This window comes from Macaca thibetana, chromosome 16 (genome assembly GCF_024542745.1).
Source record: "Macaca thibetana thibetana isolate TM-01 chromosome 16, ASM2454274v1, whole genome shotgun sequence".
In the NCBI taxonomy this organism is placed as follows: Eukaryota; Metazoa; Chordata; class Mammalia; order Primates; family Cercopithecidae; genus Macaca; species Macaca thibetana.
In genome coordinates, this window is record NC_065593.1 from 36,857,350 (window position 1) to 36,876,358 (window position 19,009).

At 48.2% G+C, this 19,009-nt stretch overlaps 1 protein-coding gene and 1 long non-coding RNA gene across 2 annotated transcripts in view; one reads left to right on the plus strand and one right to left on the minus strand.

The window, feature by feature from the left end:
- LPO (lactoperoxidase) overlaps positions 1-11,666 on the minus strand; it is a 30,148-nt gene extending 18,482 nt beyond the window's left edge. Inside the window, exons 1-6 of the mRNA XM_050764815.1 lie at positions 11,537-11,666; positions 7,223-7,300; positions 6,201-6,288; positions 2,336-2,496; positions 821-938; positions 303-432 (exon numbers count right to left, since the gene is read on the minus strand). Of these exons, the coding sequence (XP_050620772.1) occupies positions 303-432; positions 821-938; positions 2,336-2,496; positions 6,201-6,288; positions 7,223-7,298 (573 nt within the window). The 5' untranslated portion in view covers positions 7,299-7,300; positions 11,537-11,666. The remainder of the gene's footprint in view (positions 1-302; positions 433-820; positions 939-2,335; positions 2,497-6,200; positions 6,289-7,222; positions 7,301-11,536) is intronic.
- LOC126939445 (uncharacterized) lies at positions 385-18,416 on the plus strand. The gene is made up of 5 exons (XR_007720385.1): positions 385-684; positions 988-1,020; positions 1,120-1,177; positions 4,689-4,809; positions 17,695-18,416. It is a non-coding gene; the product is annotated as an uncharacterized LOC126939445 (long non-coding RNA).
- Positions 18,417-19,009: the final 593 nt, after the last annotated feature.

Here is a 19,009-nt window from a genome sequence, read left to right on the forward strand (position 1 = left end):
CCAGGCAAACAACAGCTGATGCACTCCAGGAGCGAGGGTTGGGGTAAGCGCGAGCGGGATGGGGCAGGGAGGCCATCTGCCCGGGAGACCCCAGGGTATCTGGCCTGCGGCGACCGGGACGTGACCACCACGTGGCTGAGCTCCGGGCTCCGAGCTCTGCTGCCCTCTAGCGGCAGATGGGGGTCTGTGCAGATCTCCATCGCGCACCCCTGCTGCCCGCACCGATTTCTCCTCCTCCTTTCCCTGCGAGCATCCCGTCCCCTCTGACTCCCATCCTTCACCCCCGCCCGGCCTGCCCTCACCAGCGGGAGAGGGAAGCCGTTGCGCGTCTTCCCCGGCGTCCAGCCGAAGGGCAGGGAGAGCCCGTCCTCGTACTCCGCGGGCAGCCAGCGCGCCAGAGCCCTGTTGGCGGCGCCCAGCGCAGGCTTCCTCCTGAAACCAGCACAATCCTCGCTGAGCTTCTGCAGGCCGGCTCCGGGGCTTCAAAGCCCAGGACCTCATGGGGGAAGGAGCCTCTGCTCGAGGCGGAGGGGACGCAGAGAAGGGAGGCTCTCAAATGTGCGGTCTCTGAACTGCGCCCACCCCCTGAAGGCGCGGGGCTCCCCCGCCCCCGGGAAAGGTGCCGCTTCCAGAGACACACAGTGGGCTAGCGGGAGAAGGCTGGAGATGCGCGATCTTGAGAAGGTGGGGAAGGTGGGAACGCCAGCCCAGGTGGGCAAGGCAGTGGCAGATCTGCCTGGAGTGCCCAAGGAGCAAAAGTCTTGGAGGGGCGGGGCGGGGTGGCTGGAACGGTCGGTCCCCACACCCCAAGCCCTGCCACCTGTTGTTGCAGTCTCCGGTAATGGTGCGGTAAGGGCTGCACGGGTCGCATCTCACCACGGGAGCAGGGGCACCACAGCCCACCTCCAGAGACAGCGAAGTCAAGTCCAGGCTGGGGTCTGAAACAGAAGGGACTCCAAAGGGACTGAGTTCTTTTTCCATTCACAGGCACCCGTGGGAGGCAGAAAATGGAGACCAGAGGTGAACCTGCATGTTTTGGAATGCATTCCATTGTAAGTAAGCGTTTCTCAATTAATCTGACAGCACATTAAGGTAATAAATTTTATTCCCATTTTACAGGGAAGAAAATGAGACTACAGTGTTCAAGAGACTTGCCCAAGGCCACACAGAGTAACTGGTAATGTTCCCAGAATTGCTAGTAATTCCTGATATACCAGGTCCAGATTCATTTGAATTGACAGATCTTTCTTTTAGAATGGAAATACCCCTGGGAGGTTAAGCATATGTTAGCATGAGTTAGTGTGATAAGACCACTTTCTTCTAAAGCTTCATTTACATCTAAAGTACCAAGCGAGCAGGGACATAGCGAGGACAGATGTTGGGAAGGGATAGGTAATTTTTCAGTGAGGGGCAGGGGTTGTGGGAGGAGTGACAGAGTAGAGGGGCTTTAGGCATCAGAGGGTTCAGTGGGGGCACAGAGTGGAGAACACATACCCTCATGTGCATACCTCATCCACCCTGGCGTCTGCAAGAACAGGGAGGTGAGGGAATCTGGCTCATGGGGGCTTCTTTGGGGGCCATCTCTGAAAGGTGGCAGGATTTCAACTCTCAGAATCTTTTCAGAGGTCAAAGTGCTTCCTACTTCTTACCCTGTCCCAGTTTCCTTTTTTTGGAGCTTTGGAATTTGCCCAACTCCTAGGCTAGGTTTCCCCCCTCACTTGATGTTTTCCCAGGGAGAACCTGCAGCCTCTTCCTCATGTCAGGACCAAACCTCTTCCTCATGACCCTCTGTGGGCTGTGGCATTTGGTTGGGGGTGAGAATGGAGGGGATGGAGGAGGCCATGACCAAGCCATCAGTTAAGTTCATTTACTGATAGCTCCATCTTACCCAGAACAAGATGGAAATCTTAGCTCCTGTGACATTATCCCAGTAAATTCCCCTGACACAAGTGGCTTAAATATCCCTTCTACTAGAGGAAGTGGTGACACTGTGGTTTAGGACAAGGAACCCATGTTTATTGACTTTAGCACTTCCTTTGGGCAGAGGCCTTACACATAGTGTTATACAAAGAGCACCAATGTCCCCTCACTTGGAGTTGGCAATGTGAGCTTGCTAGGTCTCAGTTCCTTCCTCTGCAAAAAGAGCATTGCCCTGGCTGTCCTCTCAGCCCCTCCTTGCTCTGCCAGTCTCGTCTACTGGTCTAAGAAGGGAGAGACGGGAGTGTTTCTCTGAGTAGATAGCTCTCAACAGGAAGTGCAGCTTTGGGTGGCCTCTGCTCTCTCCTGTGGGGAGATGACCCCTTCCTGCCACAGAGGGCTGGTGAGTTTTCTGTACCTGTGACATTGGTCAAGGACGCCTTCTGCCCCAGTCTCTTTAAAGACTCCTCCCACACCTGTCCGTTGCGGATGGCTGTACGCGTCCGGCCTTTGGCATGCTTGAGGTACTCTGAGAGCTGTCGGCTGGTGGGAGTCTCAGAGCTCATGGCGGTCTTCAGCCTACAGTAGAGGGAGATGGGGATCATGGACTGGACCCTGTAGGAAGGGGGCTGGGGGCCGCTGGAGGGGTGGGAGGGGATGTGTGTACAACATGGCCTCATAACCCAGGCTGCTGCACTGTCCACTACAGTAGCCACTAACCACATGTGGCTATTTAAATTGAAACTTATTAAAATGAAAATTAAAAATTCAGTTCCTCAGCAGCACTAGACACACCTCAAGTGCTCAATAGCCAGGTGTGGTTAGTGATGACTCTGTTGGACAGTGCAGATAGAGGACATTTCATCATCTTAGAAAGTTATCTTGGACCCTGCTAGCCTAAAGTGGGCTTAGAGCTGATCGGACACAGGGGTGGATCTGGGTTCCACCAGGATTGGCTTAATTATATGACCTCTGAGTGACTTCCCCTCATTTATGAACTGGGAATCACAGTTTTCTCCCATCAGAGACTTATGTATGGACTTTGGGATAGACTGACTGGGATTGGCTCCTGACTGCCACTTTCCAGTTGTGTGCCTTTGAGGCAAATTACTTACACTCTTTGTACTCAGTTTCCTTATTGGTGTAATGAAAATAATGATAGTAACCTTAGGTTGAACCATGCTGTTTCATCATTTTTGACCTTGAAAATAGCTGTTTTCTACAGTTTGATTCAGTACTTCCTAGGATTTTGGGGAGGAATGAATGTAGAGCCCCCAGAGCTGTATCTGCACAGAGCACACACTCGCACGTGCGAGCATCACTGTTACCATCAGCCGGGTCCCACAAGGGGTTCCTGCAAGGTATTAGAGTCCCTGCCTCACACCATGAACAAAGGCAGGCAGGCCGCTGGGCCCCCATGGGCTTAGCCTGTAAGATCCCATCCAAGGTTCCAGATGTTCCTTCCTTTCCCGCCCCGCCCCGGGCTCTGCATGCTTCCCCTGCCTGGACACAGATTCACCAGGGACTCACCTCCTGCTCTGCCCTGGGGTTGGGCTCTGTTGGGGGCAGGCAGGTCTTGGAAGGACCTCTTTGCCATCTCCACAGTCTCTACCCTAGTCCTAGCCGTCATCCTCTCCCATCTAGACAGCTCTTACTTCCACTCCTGTCCTCTTCCCATTCGTTCTCCACAGGGCTGCTGGAGTGATGTTTTTAGCATAAAAATCAGACCGTGTCACCGCTGATTCAAGTGTTCTAATGGCTTGCCCTGGGGCAACACACCTCTGCTCTCACCTTATGCGTGATCTTCCTTGCCTCCTGCCTCCACTGGCCTTCCTTTTCCTGAGCACCCCACGGGCTTTCCTGCCTCAGACCCTATGCTGTTGCAGTGCCTGGAACGCCACCCCCATGCCCTCTGCCTGGGTGGCTCCTTACCATTCTCCAACAGGCTTCCCTGATCCCTGTGCCTAGAGTGGTATCCCTTGCCCTGTTTATTTCCTTCATTTTCCTTATAAATTGTGAGTCACTGCACTGTGTGTATACTTGGGTAACAGAATGTTTAAATGTGACTCGTTCTGTCTCTGTGAGGCCCCTGAGTCCAAGGACTAACAAGCGGGGAAGGGCTCCTCCACATTTCAAAGCAAGGCACTGGTTTGCCTGTGCAGGACTTGCAAAGGAGGTGTATGAACCCCGGTTTTGTGGCTTTTATGTTGTCCCCCATCATGCGGCTATAAAGGGAATGAATTTGAGGAGGGAGAGAGAATTTTCCTTTGGAGACATTTGCAGAAATACTGGTCACTTCCCTCCCACCACCATGAGGCTCCTCCTTTGCCAGTTTAATTCTAGAGAGAAAGGTCTTAGGAGGAGAGCTTGACTGTGTGTCCTGGAGTCCTGGCTGGGGTTTGACACCTGCCTGAAGAGCAGTGTCCTGACAGCACAGAGAGAGGGGCAGGGCAGCCCCGTGCAGAATCCGGAATCTGCACGGCCCCAACAGCAGGGCGAAGCTGCTAGTATTCTGGAGGCTGCTTAAAAGGGACCTGCCCCAAGACAGGGTGGGGAGGGGTGAAGGAGTGGGCCCAATTCTCCCAGGCAGAGAGGGTTAGAGCTGGGAGTCACTGGCCAGAGAATTTTCCAGATCACAGAGTTGGCAGCAGAATCTCTCTCTGAAACCAGGGAAGTACCCAAGGGGAGACAGAGAGAGAGCTTCCGGCCCCTTGAGGACTGAGCTGTTCAGGGGATGTAGACTCACCACCCCTTTTTCCTCCCTCCCTCAGCTTAACCAAGGAGCAGAAACCCAGGCTGGGAAGGAGGAGCCCCAGAAAGAGGGAGAAGGAGACTGCACTCTCTTCTCCCGCCAGAGGCCTCAAGCAGTTCTGAGCTGAAGGAAGAGAACAGGTCTGGGCTTTATCTTCTTATGCTGACATTTTAATTCCTGAGATAATCCTGGTCTGGGGACTAGAAGTGTCCAGAGCATGTTTTATCATCTAAGTCACCAAAAAAGTTATCTGAAGGCTTGAGAGTTCATTCAAGGGCCAAGGAGGAGTGAGTGGTGGCCCAGGTCCAGTGCAAAGGGACAGCGAGAGGAAAGAATAAGGTTACATTTTTTTCTCAATGTCTGCCTTTTCCCTGGAGTATGCGTTTCCTGAGGGAAGGCGCCCACGTTGCCCCTGCACAGGATTGGAGGGTGGTTGACTCTATGGGTGCTCTGTGGGCCCTGGGCTCTTCCCCTTGCTGCCACGGGTGCATCTGCTGCAAGCTCACTCCAGTAACCTTGTTGGGCGCCTGCTTCTGAGCCACTGGAGTGGCCTGGTTGGGGGTGCCAGGGAATTCCACAGGTGTGCCGCAACACCTCTCAGCCACCTGCAAGCCTGCAGCCATGTCTGACTGACGTGGGCAGATGAGGGCTCTGCTCCCTTGCTCCAAGATGGGACAGGCTCTGAGGAGCAACTTCTGCTCCAGGTTTCCCTGTAGGGTCAGGCTGAGGCTAGACCTGAAGTCACTTTATTTGTCCAACCTCCCCCTTTGCTTCTCCTGCTTCTTCACCCCGTCACAGCTTCCCTGTGAGCACTTGTGTAATATGTCACCTGCATCTGAATGCAGGGCTCGGATTTGGCTTCTGGTGGACCTGGCCTCAATTAGTCAATATCAGTTGGATGAATGAAGAACTTTTACTGAGAGGCTTTCTGGGACTCTGGAATACATGACCCAAGGAAATATTGGGCCACGTGGAAGAAAGTCCTTCTAGGCCAGGTGCGGTGGTTCACGCCTGTAATGCCAGCACTTTGGGAAGTCGAGGCGGGCAGATCATGAGGTCAGGAGATCGAGACCATCCTGGCTAACACAGTGAAACCCCATCTCTACTAAAAATACAAAAAAATTAGCCAGGCAAGGTGGCGGGCACCTGTAGTCCCAGATACTCGGGAGGCTGAGGCAGGAGAATGGTGTGAACCTGGGAGGTGGAGCTTGCAGTGAGCCGAGATCTCACCACTGCACTCTAGCCTGGGCGACAGAGCAAGACTCTGTCTCAAAAAAAAAAAAAAAAAAAAAAAAAGGTCCTTCTAGGGTTAGATTAGATGTCTTCTTCCAGGTGATGCACAGGCTGGGGACTTTAGGAATGTGGGCTATTGCTCCTACTTGTCATGTACTTGGAAGGCTGGGAGGATGGAAAGGCAAGTTTTATCATTGTTCGCCTCACTGGCTCATCGGGGCTGGCCTAGATGTGCTTGTCATGAACAGGAAGCCTGTGAAGGGAAGTGTGTGTGTGTGTGTGTGTGTGTCTCACGTACCTGGTTCGGGAGTCCAGGAAGGCCTTGTTGACTTGGACCTTGGCCTGACTCACAGCATCGGAGATGGCAGAGGTTCTGGTGGTCTGTGCTTGGGGTTGGAGTGGGGAGCAGGAAGTAGGTTGTCAGACACCACTCCTTTGCAATGTCTTCTACTTTTGTCTCCCTCTTTCTCAGCCATCACCCCCACCCCACAAATCTGGGCAGGCAGGAGATCAAGATTAGGAAAGTTTCATAAGAGTCCTTAAGGGGAAAAAGCACAGAATGGGAAGAATACTCTTGGATCTTCAATAAGATGTCAAAATTGCTCTTCGGGATCTCACTAGAATGCCCAGAGATGGGATGAAGAGGGAGTGTGGCCACTCAGGGTGGCGTGGGTTACTGGGCTGTAGGGATTTTTCTGGTTCCTGGTGAGATGGTCTCGTGGACTATCACAAGTTCATTAAGGAGGACCCACTGATCACCAGGACCCTGACGTAGAGAAGGGGATGGCATGATAGCAATGGGATTCCCTGTTCGCTCTTGTATTGGTGTCTGGAGCATGGAGGACAGGATCTGTTTTCTCAACAAGGAGAGCATAGTGGGTTAAATAATGGCCCTCCCAAAATTCACATATGAATGGAACTTCAGAATGTGACCTTATTTGGAAGTAGGGTCTTTGTAGATGTTATGAATTAAAATGAGGTCATACTGCCTTAGCATGGGCCCTAAATCCAATGAATGATGGTTTTTTGAGAAGAGGAGAGGACACACAAAGAAAAAGGCCATGCAAAGACTGAGGCGGAGATTGGAGTGTTGCAGCTACAAGCCAGGGAACACCAAGGATACCAGGACCACCAGAAGCTAGAAGAAGAAAGGAAGCATTCTTCCCTAGAGCCTTCAGAGGGAGCACAGGCCTGCCAAGACCTTGATTTTGGACTTCTATCTCCTGGACTGTGAAAGAATACATTTCCGTTGTTTTAGGCCACCCAGTTGGTGTGCTTTGTGACAGTAGCCCCAGAAAACCCATAAAGGGAGACACTCACCTCTTGTGGCAGATGCTGCAGCCTGAAGCAAGATGAAAGAAGCCAGGAGGGCTGGGAGATGGAGAAGGATCCTCATCGCTGAAACGAGATGCAGGATCACTCTGTGAGCCTCTCTAGAGCCCAAGTGGGAGGGTTTGAATCACAGAAAGCAGAGAAAGCCCAAGGAACGCCAGACACCCTAACACTGGAACAGAGGAGGAGAAGCCACATTAACGAATGAAACATCTACTTTATGCACAGGCCTGTGCTAGGTGCTGGGAGCGATGGAAAGAGGAGAAGCCGTGGTGGAAGGGAAAGAACTCAGGCTTCAGGATCGAAGGCCCTGATTTATCATTCTGCATTTGTTCCAAATAGCTCTGTGACCTTAGGCAGGTTACTTAACATCTCTGGGGTCCTGGCTTGCTATGGGAGGAGGTGAGACCAAGTGATCCAGAATGTCCAATTCTGTCCTGACAGCCTGTGGTCCTGAGACGCTGTGCCTGTCTTGTCACAGGTGTGAGAAATGCTGTTACCAAGCCTGGAGCCTGCCTTTGAGTTCTCCTCCTTCCTTCCCTCCAGGATGCACGGCTCCCTGTGAGCCAGTTTCCTCTGGCCCAGCCCCAGGGGAGAGTGCCTGAGAGGTAGACACTCAGCGCCTCCCTTCGGAAACCTGGCAGGGGCTTCCCCATCCCTCAAAGTGCCAACTTGATGGCAATACTGAAAGAAAGTTATGACAAAGCTCAGAGCTCCCCTGAGCCCACAGCTGTGCCCCAGCCTGCCTGGGAAGATTCCAGCTCATGGATTAACCCCTTCGCCATGAGCTTTAACTCTGAACGAAAGTCTTTAGACTAAATTTTGTGCAGCTTTGTTTTCTGATGAGGGTCTTCATTGGGCTTAGTGGAACAGACCCCGTATGTCTTCTGAGGAGATTCTGGCTCCAGCCCGGGGAGGCAGCCACAGTGTACAGATGGAATGATTGTGTGTTTAGAGCATGGTCCTGAGAGGCTCCTCAGTTTTCACAAGAGCGCATGGGCTCTCCCTGCAGCACGGCATTCACTGGTGGAATCCAGAAGCACACCAGGGAGAGCAGCCTCAGGTTGCCCCCCAGCCACGTCTCCCTGAGGCTCAGCTCCCAGAGAGAAATTCTGGAGCTCTGCCTGACAGATTTCCCCACCTGTCTTGCACACCCTCTCCAAAGCATCTCCACTTGGAATAGGCCAGACCAGGAGAACTCTGTATCTGGATCAGGTCATTTCAGCCTCTTTCACCCCTGTCAACCTCCAATTTTTTCTCTCTAATAATTTGTATCTTGTTGGATGTACTTTTTGTAAGCCAACTCTAGAGAAAAGGCAAGGCATGAATAAATACCTCTCTGGCCAAGATTCTCTCTGTTACTTCCCCCTTCCCCAAGATGAGTTCTCAAACAGCTTGACCTCTCAGTGGGCTGTTGTCCTTAGAGTCGCATGGCCCCAAGGAGGAAGAGATTCTGTGACCTCCTATCCCTCTGTCACCATATTTTGCAACTTCAGGGGACCCATTGCAGGGTTCATTGAGTTAGCAGAAATCTGCCCTTCAGACAAACAGAGATGATGGTTTTGGAGGAAAAGGTATCATTGACTTTAAAAAACAATTGTGGTAAAAAAAAAAAAAAAATGGTCAAGTGTGGTGGTTCATGCCTGTAATCCCAGCACTTTGGGAGGCCAAGGTACCAGATCACTTGAGGTCGGGGTTGGAGACCAGCCTGGCCAACATGGTAAAACCCTGTCTCTACTAAAAATACAAAAATTAGCCAGGCGTGGTGGCATACACTGGCAATTCCAGCTACTGGGGAGACTGAGGCAGGAAAATTGCTTGAACCTGGGAGGTGGAGGTTGCAGTGAGCCAAGATTGCACCACTGCACCCCAGCCTGGGTGACAGAGTGAGACTCCGTCTCCAAAAAAAAAAAAAAAAAAAAAAAAAGAAAAAAGAAAAGAAAAAACCAAAACCCAAAAAAACTACATAGCATAAAATTTAGCATCCTAGTCACTTAAACTATGTAGTACTATAATGTCAGGTATATTCACATGTTGTACAATGGATCTCTAGAACATTTCCATCCTGTAAAAACTGAAACCCTATACCCATTGAACACCAACTCCCTATTTCCCCTTCCCCCCAGCTCCTGGCAACCACCACATCATTGATTTTTTTAAGAGGGCTGTGAGCACAAGCATTCATTATGTTGTTCTTTGAATGACTAATGCATTTCATAATAAATGACAAACACAAGGTAAAAGATTAGTCCATTTTTTAAAGAGGCATCATCTGAGACAGCCTGAGGAAGACAAGATCATAGAAGAAGACATGAAAGTTGAGAAAATTAAACAGGAAATAATACTTAAGTACTCATTTCTCCTCTCCTCTTCTTTGGGACCCCCTTCATGCTCTCCTCACTGGAAAGTGGAGGAGTGGGGACTTCAAGGCCACAGATAAATTATTTTCCCATGTCTTTGGCAATGTTCTTGGTGGGTGTGAAGGAAGGGTGTGAATAAAAATCAGAGCCAGGTAAATACAAGGTCATGTCACTGAAAAGGGGGTGTGCAAAAAGATTCTAGAGGGACACTATCTGCAGCCAGAACCACGCAGGGCAAGAGGCCATGGGGCTTTAGAGTGTAAACGGCCAACAAGAGGCTTCTGTGATGTGTGGATATTTATCTGCATTCTTATCAACATGGTGAGTGCAGAAACCATTTCCCTAGCCCTTTGGTTTGCAGCAAAGCCTGGAGCCTTCCCTGGGACATGAAGCACTATCTGGAGACAGAGCCACAGCCTTTGCCCCTCAAATGCCAGGCTGATCCACAATCCCATGCCTCTGCTCATGCTCTTTCCTATAAAATACCCTCTCTGCCTAATAAACTCCTATTCATCCTTCAAAACCCAGACCAAATGCCACCTTCTCTGTGAAGTTTACCAGTTTTCTCCAGGAAAAGTTAGATTGTTCTTTTTTCTGTCCTCCCACAGTATTTCATCCATATCTCATATTACTGTCTTCACATCTGTTTCCCCTATCAGACCATGAACTCCTGAAGGGCTCCATCTTATGTATTTGTTTTCCAGGACCTAAGTATGTCAATATATAATAGGTGTTGGGTGCATGCTGAATGAATGAAACTCCTAGAGCAGAGAAGTTCGGCATCTGGAGGTTGCAGAGGGAGAGGGCAGAGATGGTCTCTCAGCAAGCCTCTCACACTGTAATGTGCCTACTAATCACCTAGAGATTGGGGTAAATGCAGATTCTGACTCAGAAAGTCATTGAAGGGGCCTGAAAATCTGCACTTCCCGTAAGCTCCAGGTGATGATGATGTTGCTGGTCTGCAGACCACACTCTGAGTACCAAGGCCTTCCAGACTTTGGTTCTCAACGTTGCTGAGCAGTCACCAAAGAGATGGGGGAAGGCCCGAGAAGGGATGAAGTCAGTGAGATTCTCTTCCATGACTGGAAAGAGCCCTGTGGAGGGTGGTGGAGCGAGCCAACAGGAAAGCCATAATTCTTGCCCCATCACCCACAGGAACACTCTCTTGATCTTTTGAGTGACTCCAAGATCAGGATGATAATGAAGAGATAGCTCTTATCAAGCCCTCTAGAGCAGAAATAATCTACTTCAACCAAAAGATTTGAGGCACACAATTGCATCAAAACCAAATATGATTTAACCATCCCATTCTCCCAAAATGAAGCCTGCCTAGCACTGCTGCAAACAGGTCACACACCTGCTTGACAGCCAGGTGTCCACAGGGCACTTCAGACAGCTAGGACCTGGCAAACTAGATGGACAGATCTGCTGCAGATGGCAGGCATGAGACGCTGGAAATAAGATGAAGACCTGACAGCTCCGGCTTAGGGAACGCCTTAAAACACTGCAAAATTTCCACTATAGTGGAGAGGCCAGATTTCATCACACTGTCTCAAGAATAGCACAGGGAGCACCATTGTGTCAATGTTTTTCCCCAAATTCCGATATGATTCTGGACACATTAAATTGCTTAGATCTCAGTTCCTAAGCAGGGTGGATAAGAGAGGTCTATGGTACCTTCCAGCCCTAAGAGTCTATGATTCTGTGACATAGTTTTCAGACACAGAAAAGCCTTTTTCCCCCACAGTGGTTGGGGGAGGCTTAATTACATTCTCTCATATACCAAACAAGGGGAGTGTGCCATGGGGTGGCTAAAGCTGGCACCAGAAAATGCCTGATAGAGAAAAGTCCAAATCCAGTGCTAAGCTTCCTGAGAAGACATTAGGAAATTTCATCATCAACTTTGCAGAAACCAGGAAAGATGAAAGTTGAAGAGTCTTACCTGCCCAGTGCCTTGTCTTTTCGCAGCAGCCAGGGAGTTGCTTTGCTTGGAGGAGCTGGTCTTTTATACCTTCCAGCAAGAATGTATTTCTGGGAAAGGCCCAGAAGGAAAGATTTTAGTGTGGCTTGGAGGAGACGCTGAGGCTTAGCAGGAAACACCATGTGACTCTGGGCACATGCACCAGGAAACTGCAGAATGGCAGGGATTGGTTGATGCAATACCACTGACTGTGGGTGAAGCAACTCCTCTTTCCATCTTTCAACTTAAGTGCATGATCCTGATCTAGTCCTGGAAGGCAAAGCTGCACGCCCTGAGCACATTTGTCCCTCTTAAACTCCTAATGGGATCCGAATAGCTCTTAGAATTATGAACAATTATTAGGTAGATGCAACAGTAATTGCAGTTTTTGCAATTACTTTTGCATCAACCTAAATGGTTCTCCTCCCCATTCATATATTCGCTGCCCTTTGATCCCTCCCTTACTTTCTACCCCGTTTACTGTGGAATCCAATGGATTCATCTTTTGGATTTAAAATGATTAATAAACATTAATTTTTTTTGGTCAAAATTTCAAAATACTTTGGCCACCAAAGGATGAGAAGAGCCCTAAGCTTGTCATTAGGATAGTGGGTTGCAGTCCCCGCCTCTGCCATTGTATGGCTCTAGGCAAGTCACTTCACCTTCTGGTGTCTCAAATTTTCTAGTAGTGAAATCAGTGGTTGGTTTTGGTGATTATTATGATTCTATGACTTCATGCCTTCTATAGGGTGGCCCATTAAAAAACTCCAGTATCTGGGAGGCTGAGGTGGGTGGATCACTTGAGTTCGAGACCAGCCTGGTCAACATGGTGAAACCCCGTCTCTTCAAAAATTAGCTAGGCATGGTGGTGCATGCCTGTAATATTTTAGCAATAGCTACCTGGGAGGCTGAGGTGGGAGAATCACTTGAACCTGGGAGGCAGGGGTTGCAGTGAGCCAAGATCATGCCATTGCACTCCAGCCTGGGTGACAGGACGAGACTCTGTCTCAACAAAACAAAACAAAACAAAACCACCACTATCCTATAAATTATTGACCTAAAGCTCAAGTATAATGCTACATACCTTTCCTACCTCAATGACTTTGGAAATTCAAGCTCATTAGATTCATACAAGAAGGAAATAGGAAGATTCTGAGAAAACAAAATTTCATGAGAGTGTATTTTACAGACAGACAATTTAAAACATAATAAGCCTCTTTACGAAATCATACTCTGAGTTGAAAATACTCTGGGAGCAACTGTCAAAAATGTATCAACCCCAAACCAGACTTCTTGGTTCACCTTCAAAAAAGTGATATTTCCTTTCTCTAGATGATGGAATATATCTAAAAACTGCTTCTCTTGTGATGAATCCCGGCAAATGAGCTGGGCATCTCAGAAGAAGGCAGGTGTCCAGGAGAGGTGAGTGGGACATCAGGTTCTTCTTGTTTTCTTTGAAACACACTTCATCTCCTTAGCCAAGCATTGTTTCTTTGTCTGACCATTCCCTGAACTTTGGCACATGCTTCTCAAGGTTCTTCCCTCTGAATTTTATGCTTAATATGTTCAGGAAGTTGTGTCATTAGGCAGATCTTGACCTAGTTGGTTCTGAATAATTTGAAGATGGAACTTCCTTTTAGAAGACCCTATGGGATAACATTGCTTCCTATGTACAAAATGCAGTGAGTTATGGAGTCAGGGTAACAGCAAAATACAGGTCTGATCATTCCTGGGTTTTATCATGTTATGACATGATATGATATGTCCTAGATTTGGTCTTTCTGTAATGGGTCAAATAGGATGGGGCAGTGTCAACTCCAGCCCAGTAAGATCCTTCCTTGATATTGGCGTGAAGCACACCTGGAGGCAGTCAATCTGACAGTGACATGCCTATTGTACTATAGCTAATTTTTATTTTAGAGCTTTGCTGACATGTGATGACATGTTGTCATGGGTTTATCTCAGTCTAGTCTAATCTGTAGCACAGGTAGATGTCTTCCCATGTGGGAATGGCAAATTGGCCTGAGAAATGGAGAGTGGAAGGCAGAAAGTCTGGGAAAAAGCTAAAAAGGCCAATAGCTTCTCATATGACAGTGCAGAGTCCAAGATATTTTAGCAATAGCAGCAGCAGCAGGGAGTACCCAATGAAGATAAGGTCTATTGCTGGCACATGGCAGTACACACACCCACACACATACACAAACATGCATGCACACTTCCCAGAAATACACAGTTTATCAATGAGACTGATTTTGGACATAGCTGGCTCACCTCTGTCGCCTTCTAGAATTAGAATGCTGCATGCTGCATACACAACCTTTGGTTGATCCAAAGGATTCTCATGGTCAGTAACAAAGTGACCAATCTGTTTGTGTAAGGTGATTGTAGCTCTCACACTGGGTCCATGTCAGGTGCCGTCTCCCATGGGCGCGCAGCTAGTCCCTTCCTTAGCTGTCTGTTTTCACCCTTGTCTGCTGGCTTGGCTGTCATTCATAGCTGGGCAGGGTTTTTTTTTTTTTTTTTTCTTTCCTGACTCAAATGCATTTCCTTTTGTTGGTTTCCTAGAACACCAAACAAACAGACTTCTTGTCCCAAGGATGGCTTTATATGCCCATGTTTACCCCTTTTGGGATTCATCCACTATTTCTACCCCAGAGAAGGGTGGAACCCAGGCACTCTGGCTTAAGCTGTCCCTGGCCTCTGGAGGGGTGTGCAGATGGCAGAGCTTCTCTGAATGGTGTCCTGGGGCAGCATGAGCTGTTGGAAGGAATGGGGACATTGCCAGGCAGCCCCCTTTGGAGAGAGGAGGGATTTGTAGATGAGAAAAAGAAATACTTGGGATGGGTTGTATGTCTCCCTAGCAGACAGGAGGAGGCTCTGTTACCTTCTCCTAGCAGTTTTTTCTTTCTTTTTTTTTCTTTTTTGAGACAAGGTCTCCCTCTGTCACCCAGGCTGGAGTGCAGTAGCGTGATCACCAATCAGTGCAAGGGCTCAAGCCATCCTCCCACTTCAGCCTCCCAAGTAGCTGGGACTACAGGTATGTGCCACCATTCCCTACTAGTTTTTAATTTTTTGTAGAGACAGATGTTCTCTACTAGTCCCTATGTTGCCCAGGCTAGTCTAGAACTCCTGAGCTCAAGTGATCCTCCTGCCTGGGCCTCCCAAAGTGCTAGGATTGCAGGCATGAGCCACCAAGCCCAGCCTCCTGGTATTTTTTAGTGGGAGAATTGATCTGATGATTGGTGGTTTCTGAGATTGGCATAACATAAGGTTTCCAACTGGCAAACCTATGATCAATGCATTTTTCCAATTAGCCACAGCATGCCGGGACTGAAGGGCTTCCCTGGGAACCAGCCTGGTGGGTGGGCAGAATGCTGTCTCTTCCTTCTCTTCATTAATGGAAAATCTTTTTTTTTTTTTTCAGTTAACGCCATTCACCCATTTCCCCTCAGTGTTCCCTCTTTCCCTGTTCCTCTTAAACATTCACTGAGCACCTAATAGTATGTGCTTCTGATTTTTTTCTTACTCCTAATCCTCTCTCTTCCTAATTAGTTGATAAATTATGAATTTTAATAAGTTTGCTTAAGCAAAAAAGCTGTCAGATCTGTTCCCTGCCTTGGCAGGGTAATGTAGGCATAGGGCTGGGAAAGGGGACAGACCTCAATGGAGCAAGACAATCTGACCCTGAATAAATCCTGAGTTGCTCAGAGTAGAGATGGGGCAATAAACCAACTCCCACTTAAGCCACAAATAAAGAAACACAGTATTTTAAACAAAAAACAATCTTGATTGCTATTGTTATTCTGTGAGCGGTCTGATGATATGCTTTGTGATAAGTCCATAAATAAAATATCATGCCAATAAATGCCCTGTTTCTCAAGCAAGCAAGCATGTATATGTGTGTGTGTATGTGTTTGCACATGCACGTGAATACAGATGTGACAAAGCGACTAGTGAAAATGCAAGGAGCACTGGATTATTAAAACTCAGCAAGCCTGGCTCTAGTCCTAGCTTGCTAGTCAGCAGCATGTGACATTGGGGAAATTACTCTTTATTCAGAGGCCTCAGTTTCCTTCTCTGGAAAGAGAAATGGGTCCACTAAGTAATTGTGTTGGGTCCCTTGGGTTGCGATGTTTAGAATTCAATTTTTTTTTTTTTTTTTTTTTTTTTGAGACGGAGTCTGGCTCTGTCGCCCAGGCTGGAGTGCAGTGGCCGGATCTCAGCTCACTGCAAGCTCCGCCTCCTGGGTTCACGCCATTCTCCTGCCTCAGCCTCCCGAGTAGCTGGGACTACAGGCGCCCGCCACCTCGCCCAGCTAATTTTTTTGTATTTTTAGTAGAGACGGGGTTTCACCGTGTTAGCCAGCATGGTCTCGATCTCCTGACCTCGTGATCCGCCCATCTCGGCCTCCCAAAGTGCTGGGATTACAGGCTTGAGCCACCGCGCCCGGCCTAGAATTCAATTGTGAATCAGTAGATCTTGTAGGTCCCAGTGCCGGTCAGCTTCTGCCTCATTGTACAGTCTTGTACACATTACACACCCTCAGGTTCTCTTCATATAAAAGGGGGATGAGAATCCTATGTTCTCACTCTTAGGACCAGCTGGGATGGGGTAGGAGGACAACTATCCCAAAGGCTGTTTCTCCTTAGTTCTGAGGGACAACCAGAAACAAAAGAACAGGAAAAATCTTGTTGAGAAAGAAGAAAAATTCTGCTGGGAATGTGATCATTCTCTCAGTCACTCAAGTTGGAAACCAGGGAGACACGCTGGGTACTTTTCTTTTTTCTTTTCCTCTTTTCTCTTCCTTCCTCCCATCTTCTTGGTCACCAAATCCTGTCCATTTTTCCTTCATAAATCTCTTGCAACTGTGGCTTCCTTGACTTCCCCACATTCTGGTTCTGCCCTGCCCTGAATTACCCCCATTTTTTTTTGAGACAGAGTGTCACTCTATTGCCCAGGCTGGAGTGCAGTGGAAATATCTTGGCTTGCTGCAGCCTCTGCCTCCTGAGTTCAAGTGATTCTTCTGCCTCAGCCTCCCAAGTAGCTGAGACTACAGACTTGCGCCACCATGCCCGGCTAATTTTTTCTATTTTTAGTAGAAACAGTGTTTTACCGTGTTGGCCAGACTGGTCTTGAATTCCTGACCTCAACTGACCCACCCACCTTGGCCTCCCGAAGTGCTGGGATTATAGGTGTGAGCCATTGCGCCCGGCCCCAATTTCTGTAATTGCAAAAAAATTACAATTATTTTGCTCCAATGTCATAGCCTTCTCACTGGTCTTCCTGAGTCTGCCCCAAAACCGCATGTCCCTTTACGGTAGTTTTCTGTACACAGTACCCCACTATCCATAGGACAAGGTCTTAGGTATTAGCCAAGGCCCTATACTGCCTAAGCCTGTATCTATCCCAGCCTATCACATATTGCGCCTTTACCCAAGCTTTTTGTTGCAGCCAAGTAAACTATTCATTCCCTGACATGCCATGCACATTCCTGACCCTCTGTCTGTTCGTCTGCCATTCTCCATACCTGACTCGTTTGCTCCCTTCTTGCCCAAGTCCAATATCTAGCTTAAGCCTTCTCTTCTCCATGAGGCTATCATTGTCTGCCAAGCTCCAGAAAGCATTGCACACTAATTCTTTTTCTCCCCTTTGCTTTTCCTATTTATTGTCTCTATGCATCTTTCCTCTTGCCCAAATTAAATCAGAAACTTCTCAAGAGCTGTAAATTACATTGTGCAATCAATAAGATTTGCTTTGATGATAAAGATGATGACACTGGTGTAAAAATTACCTTGGCTTAATTCAGTCATTCAAGTCCAAGTTCTTGACTGTCAGTTCTAAAGCTGTCTCTGAAGACCGTTTTCTAGCCTGAATGAAATACTGCACTAAAGTGTAGCTAGGGCTGGGTGTGGTGGCTCACACCTATAATCCCAGTATTTTCAGAGACTGAAGCAGGAGGATCCCCTGAGGCCAGGAGTTCAAGGTTACAGTGGGCCATGATAGTGCCACTGTACTCCAGCCTGGGTGACAGAGCAATATCCTGTCTCTTAAAAAACCTTAAAAATAAAATTTTAAAAAATGTAGCTAGAAGGAATAATTTCTGAATTTTTCTCTTTTCTCTTCTATTTTCCTTGATTTAGAGCCCCCACTGCCCATCACAAGCTGGAAAGGAACAGAGAGAGCCAAGAGATCATAATGAACGACTGAATCTTGTCTCATTTACAGTTGGGAGAAAATAGCAGTTCAAGCCCCCTTTTCCAAACCTAAGATGGAACTTCAATGCCTATTTCCCAGATGCTGAAAGAATCTTTCAGAAGCAACAGAACTCATGCTTGCTTCGCGCCCAGGCTTGCGAAGCTGCCTTCTTAGGTGTCTATGCTGGAGGGAGGCTGGGGTCCTGAGTAGGTGCCCCGAGAAGGCGTCCTGCCCTGCTTGCTGACTAACCCACAGGTTGGGGGGCAGAGTGCAGGGTGTGTGCTCCCTAGGACTTACTGTAAATGGCTGAATTCTCACTACTTCCCTCCTGGGGCTCCGCCCTGATGATTTTGGGGTACATGAGGATAATAGATGCTCTGGAAGATTGTGGTGGAGGCTGGAATGGGGTGAAACGCTCCAACAGTCTCTGTCTGTGATGGAATTCCTTCCACTCTGGTGGGAACCTGGGGAGGGTGAAGTGGTTATTGCCTCTCACTCTTCTCACAATGCTAAGAAGGGGACAGAGGCCGGGGAGAGGAAGTGAAAGAATCTTCGCCGTCCTACTCTCTTTAAATGAATACAGGCTTTCCAAGAGGCCGAAAGAGCGCACCGTAGAATGTGCTTCCACTCAGCGAGCAACACGGCCTCTGATATGCCTCTAACAAAAGATAATCGTGACCAGGTACCCCTGAAGGAAACTGAGATTCTAAAATTTCTTTGATATCTTACTTAAGAGAAAAATTTTTATTTTGGAACAATTTTGGATTTATCATATTATTACGAAGATAATACAGAGTTTCTGTACACCCCACACCCAGTTTCCGTTATGATTATCTTATTTTACAATGGTACGTTTGTCACAATTAATAAAGCAATATTGTTACATTATTATTAAGTAAAAGGTCAATATCTTACATTTTAACTTTCAAATTCATGCTTTTATGTCCCATTCAATAACTTATCTGTTTGCTTTTATATAAAAATTTAAAATTTACTTCACAGCAACCTACAATGGACACTCCAGGAACGTGAGCCAAATGTAACCTGTGCTCTGTGTTTTCTGGGCCACTACGGTGTTCCCTGGGGGAGCTGTCCAGCTTGGGCCACTGAGAGTGAGTTCAGAGCGGAGTCGGAAGGAAATCTCATAGGGCTCTGATGGCCTGCTCGGTGGCTGTAACCCCAAGGGTCACTCAGTCTCTGAGCCTCGGCTTCCTCTTCTGGCAAGTGGGAGTAGGAGCAGCAGCCCGCCTCACAGGGTGC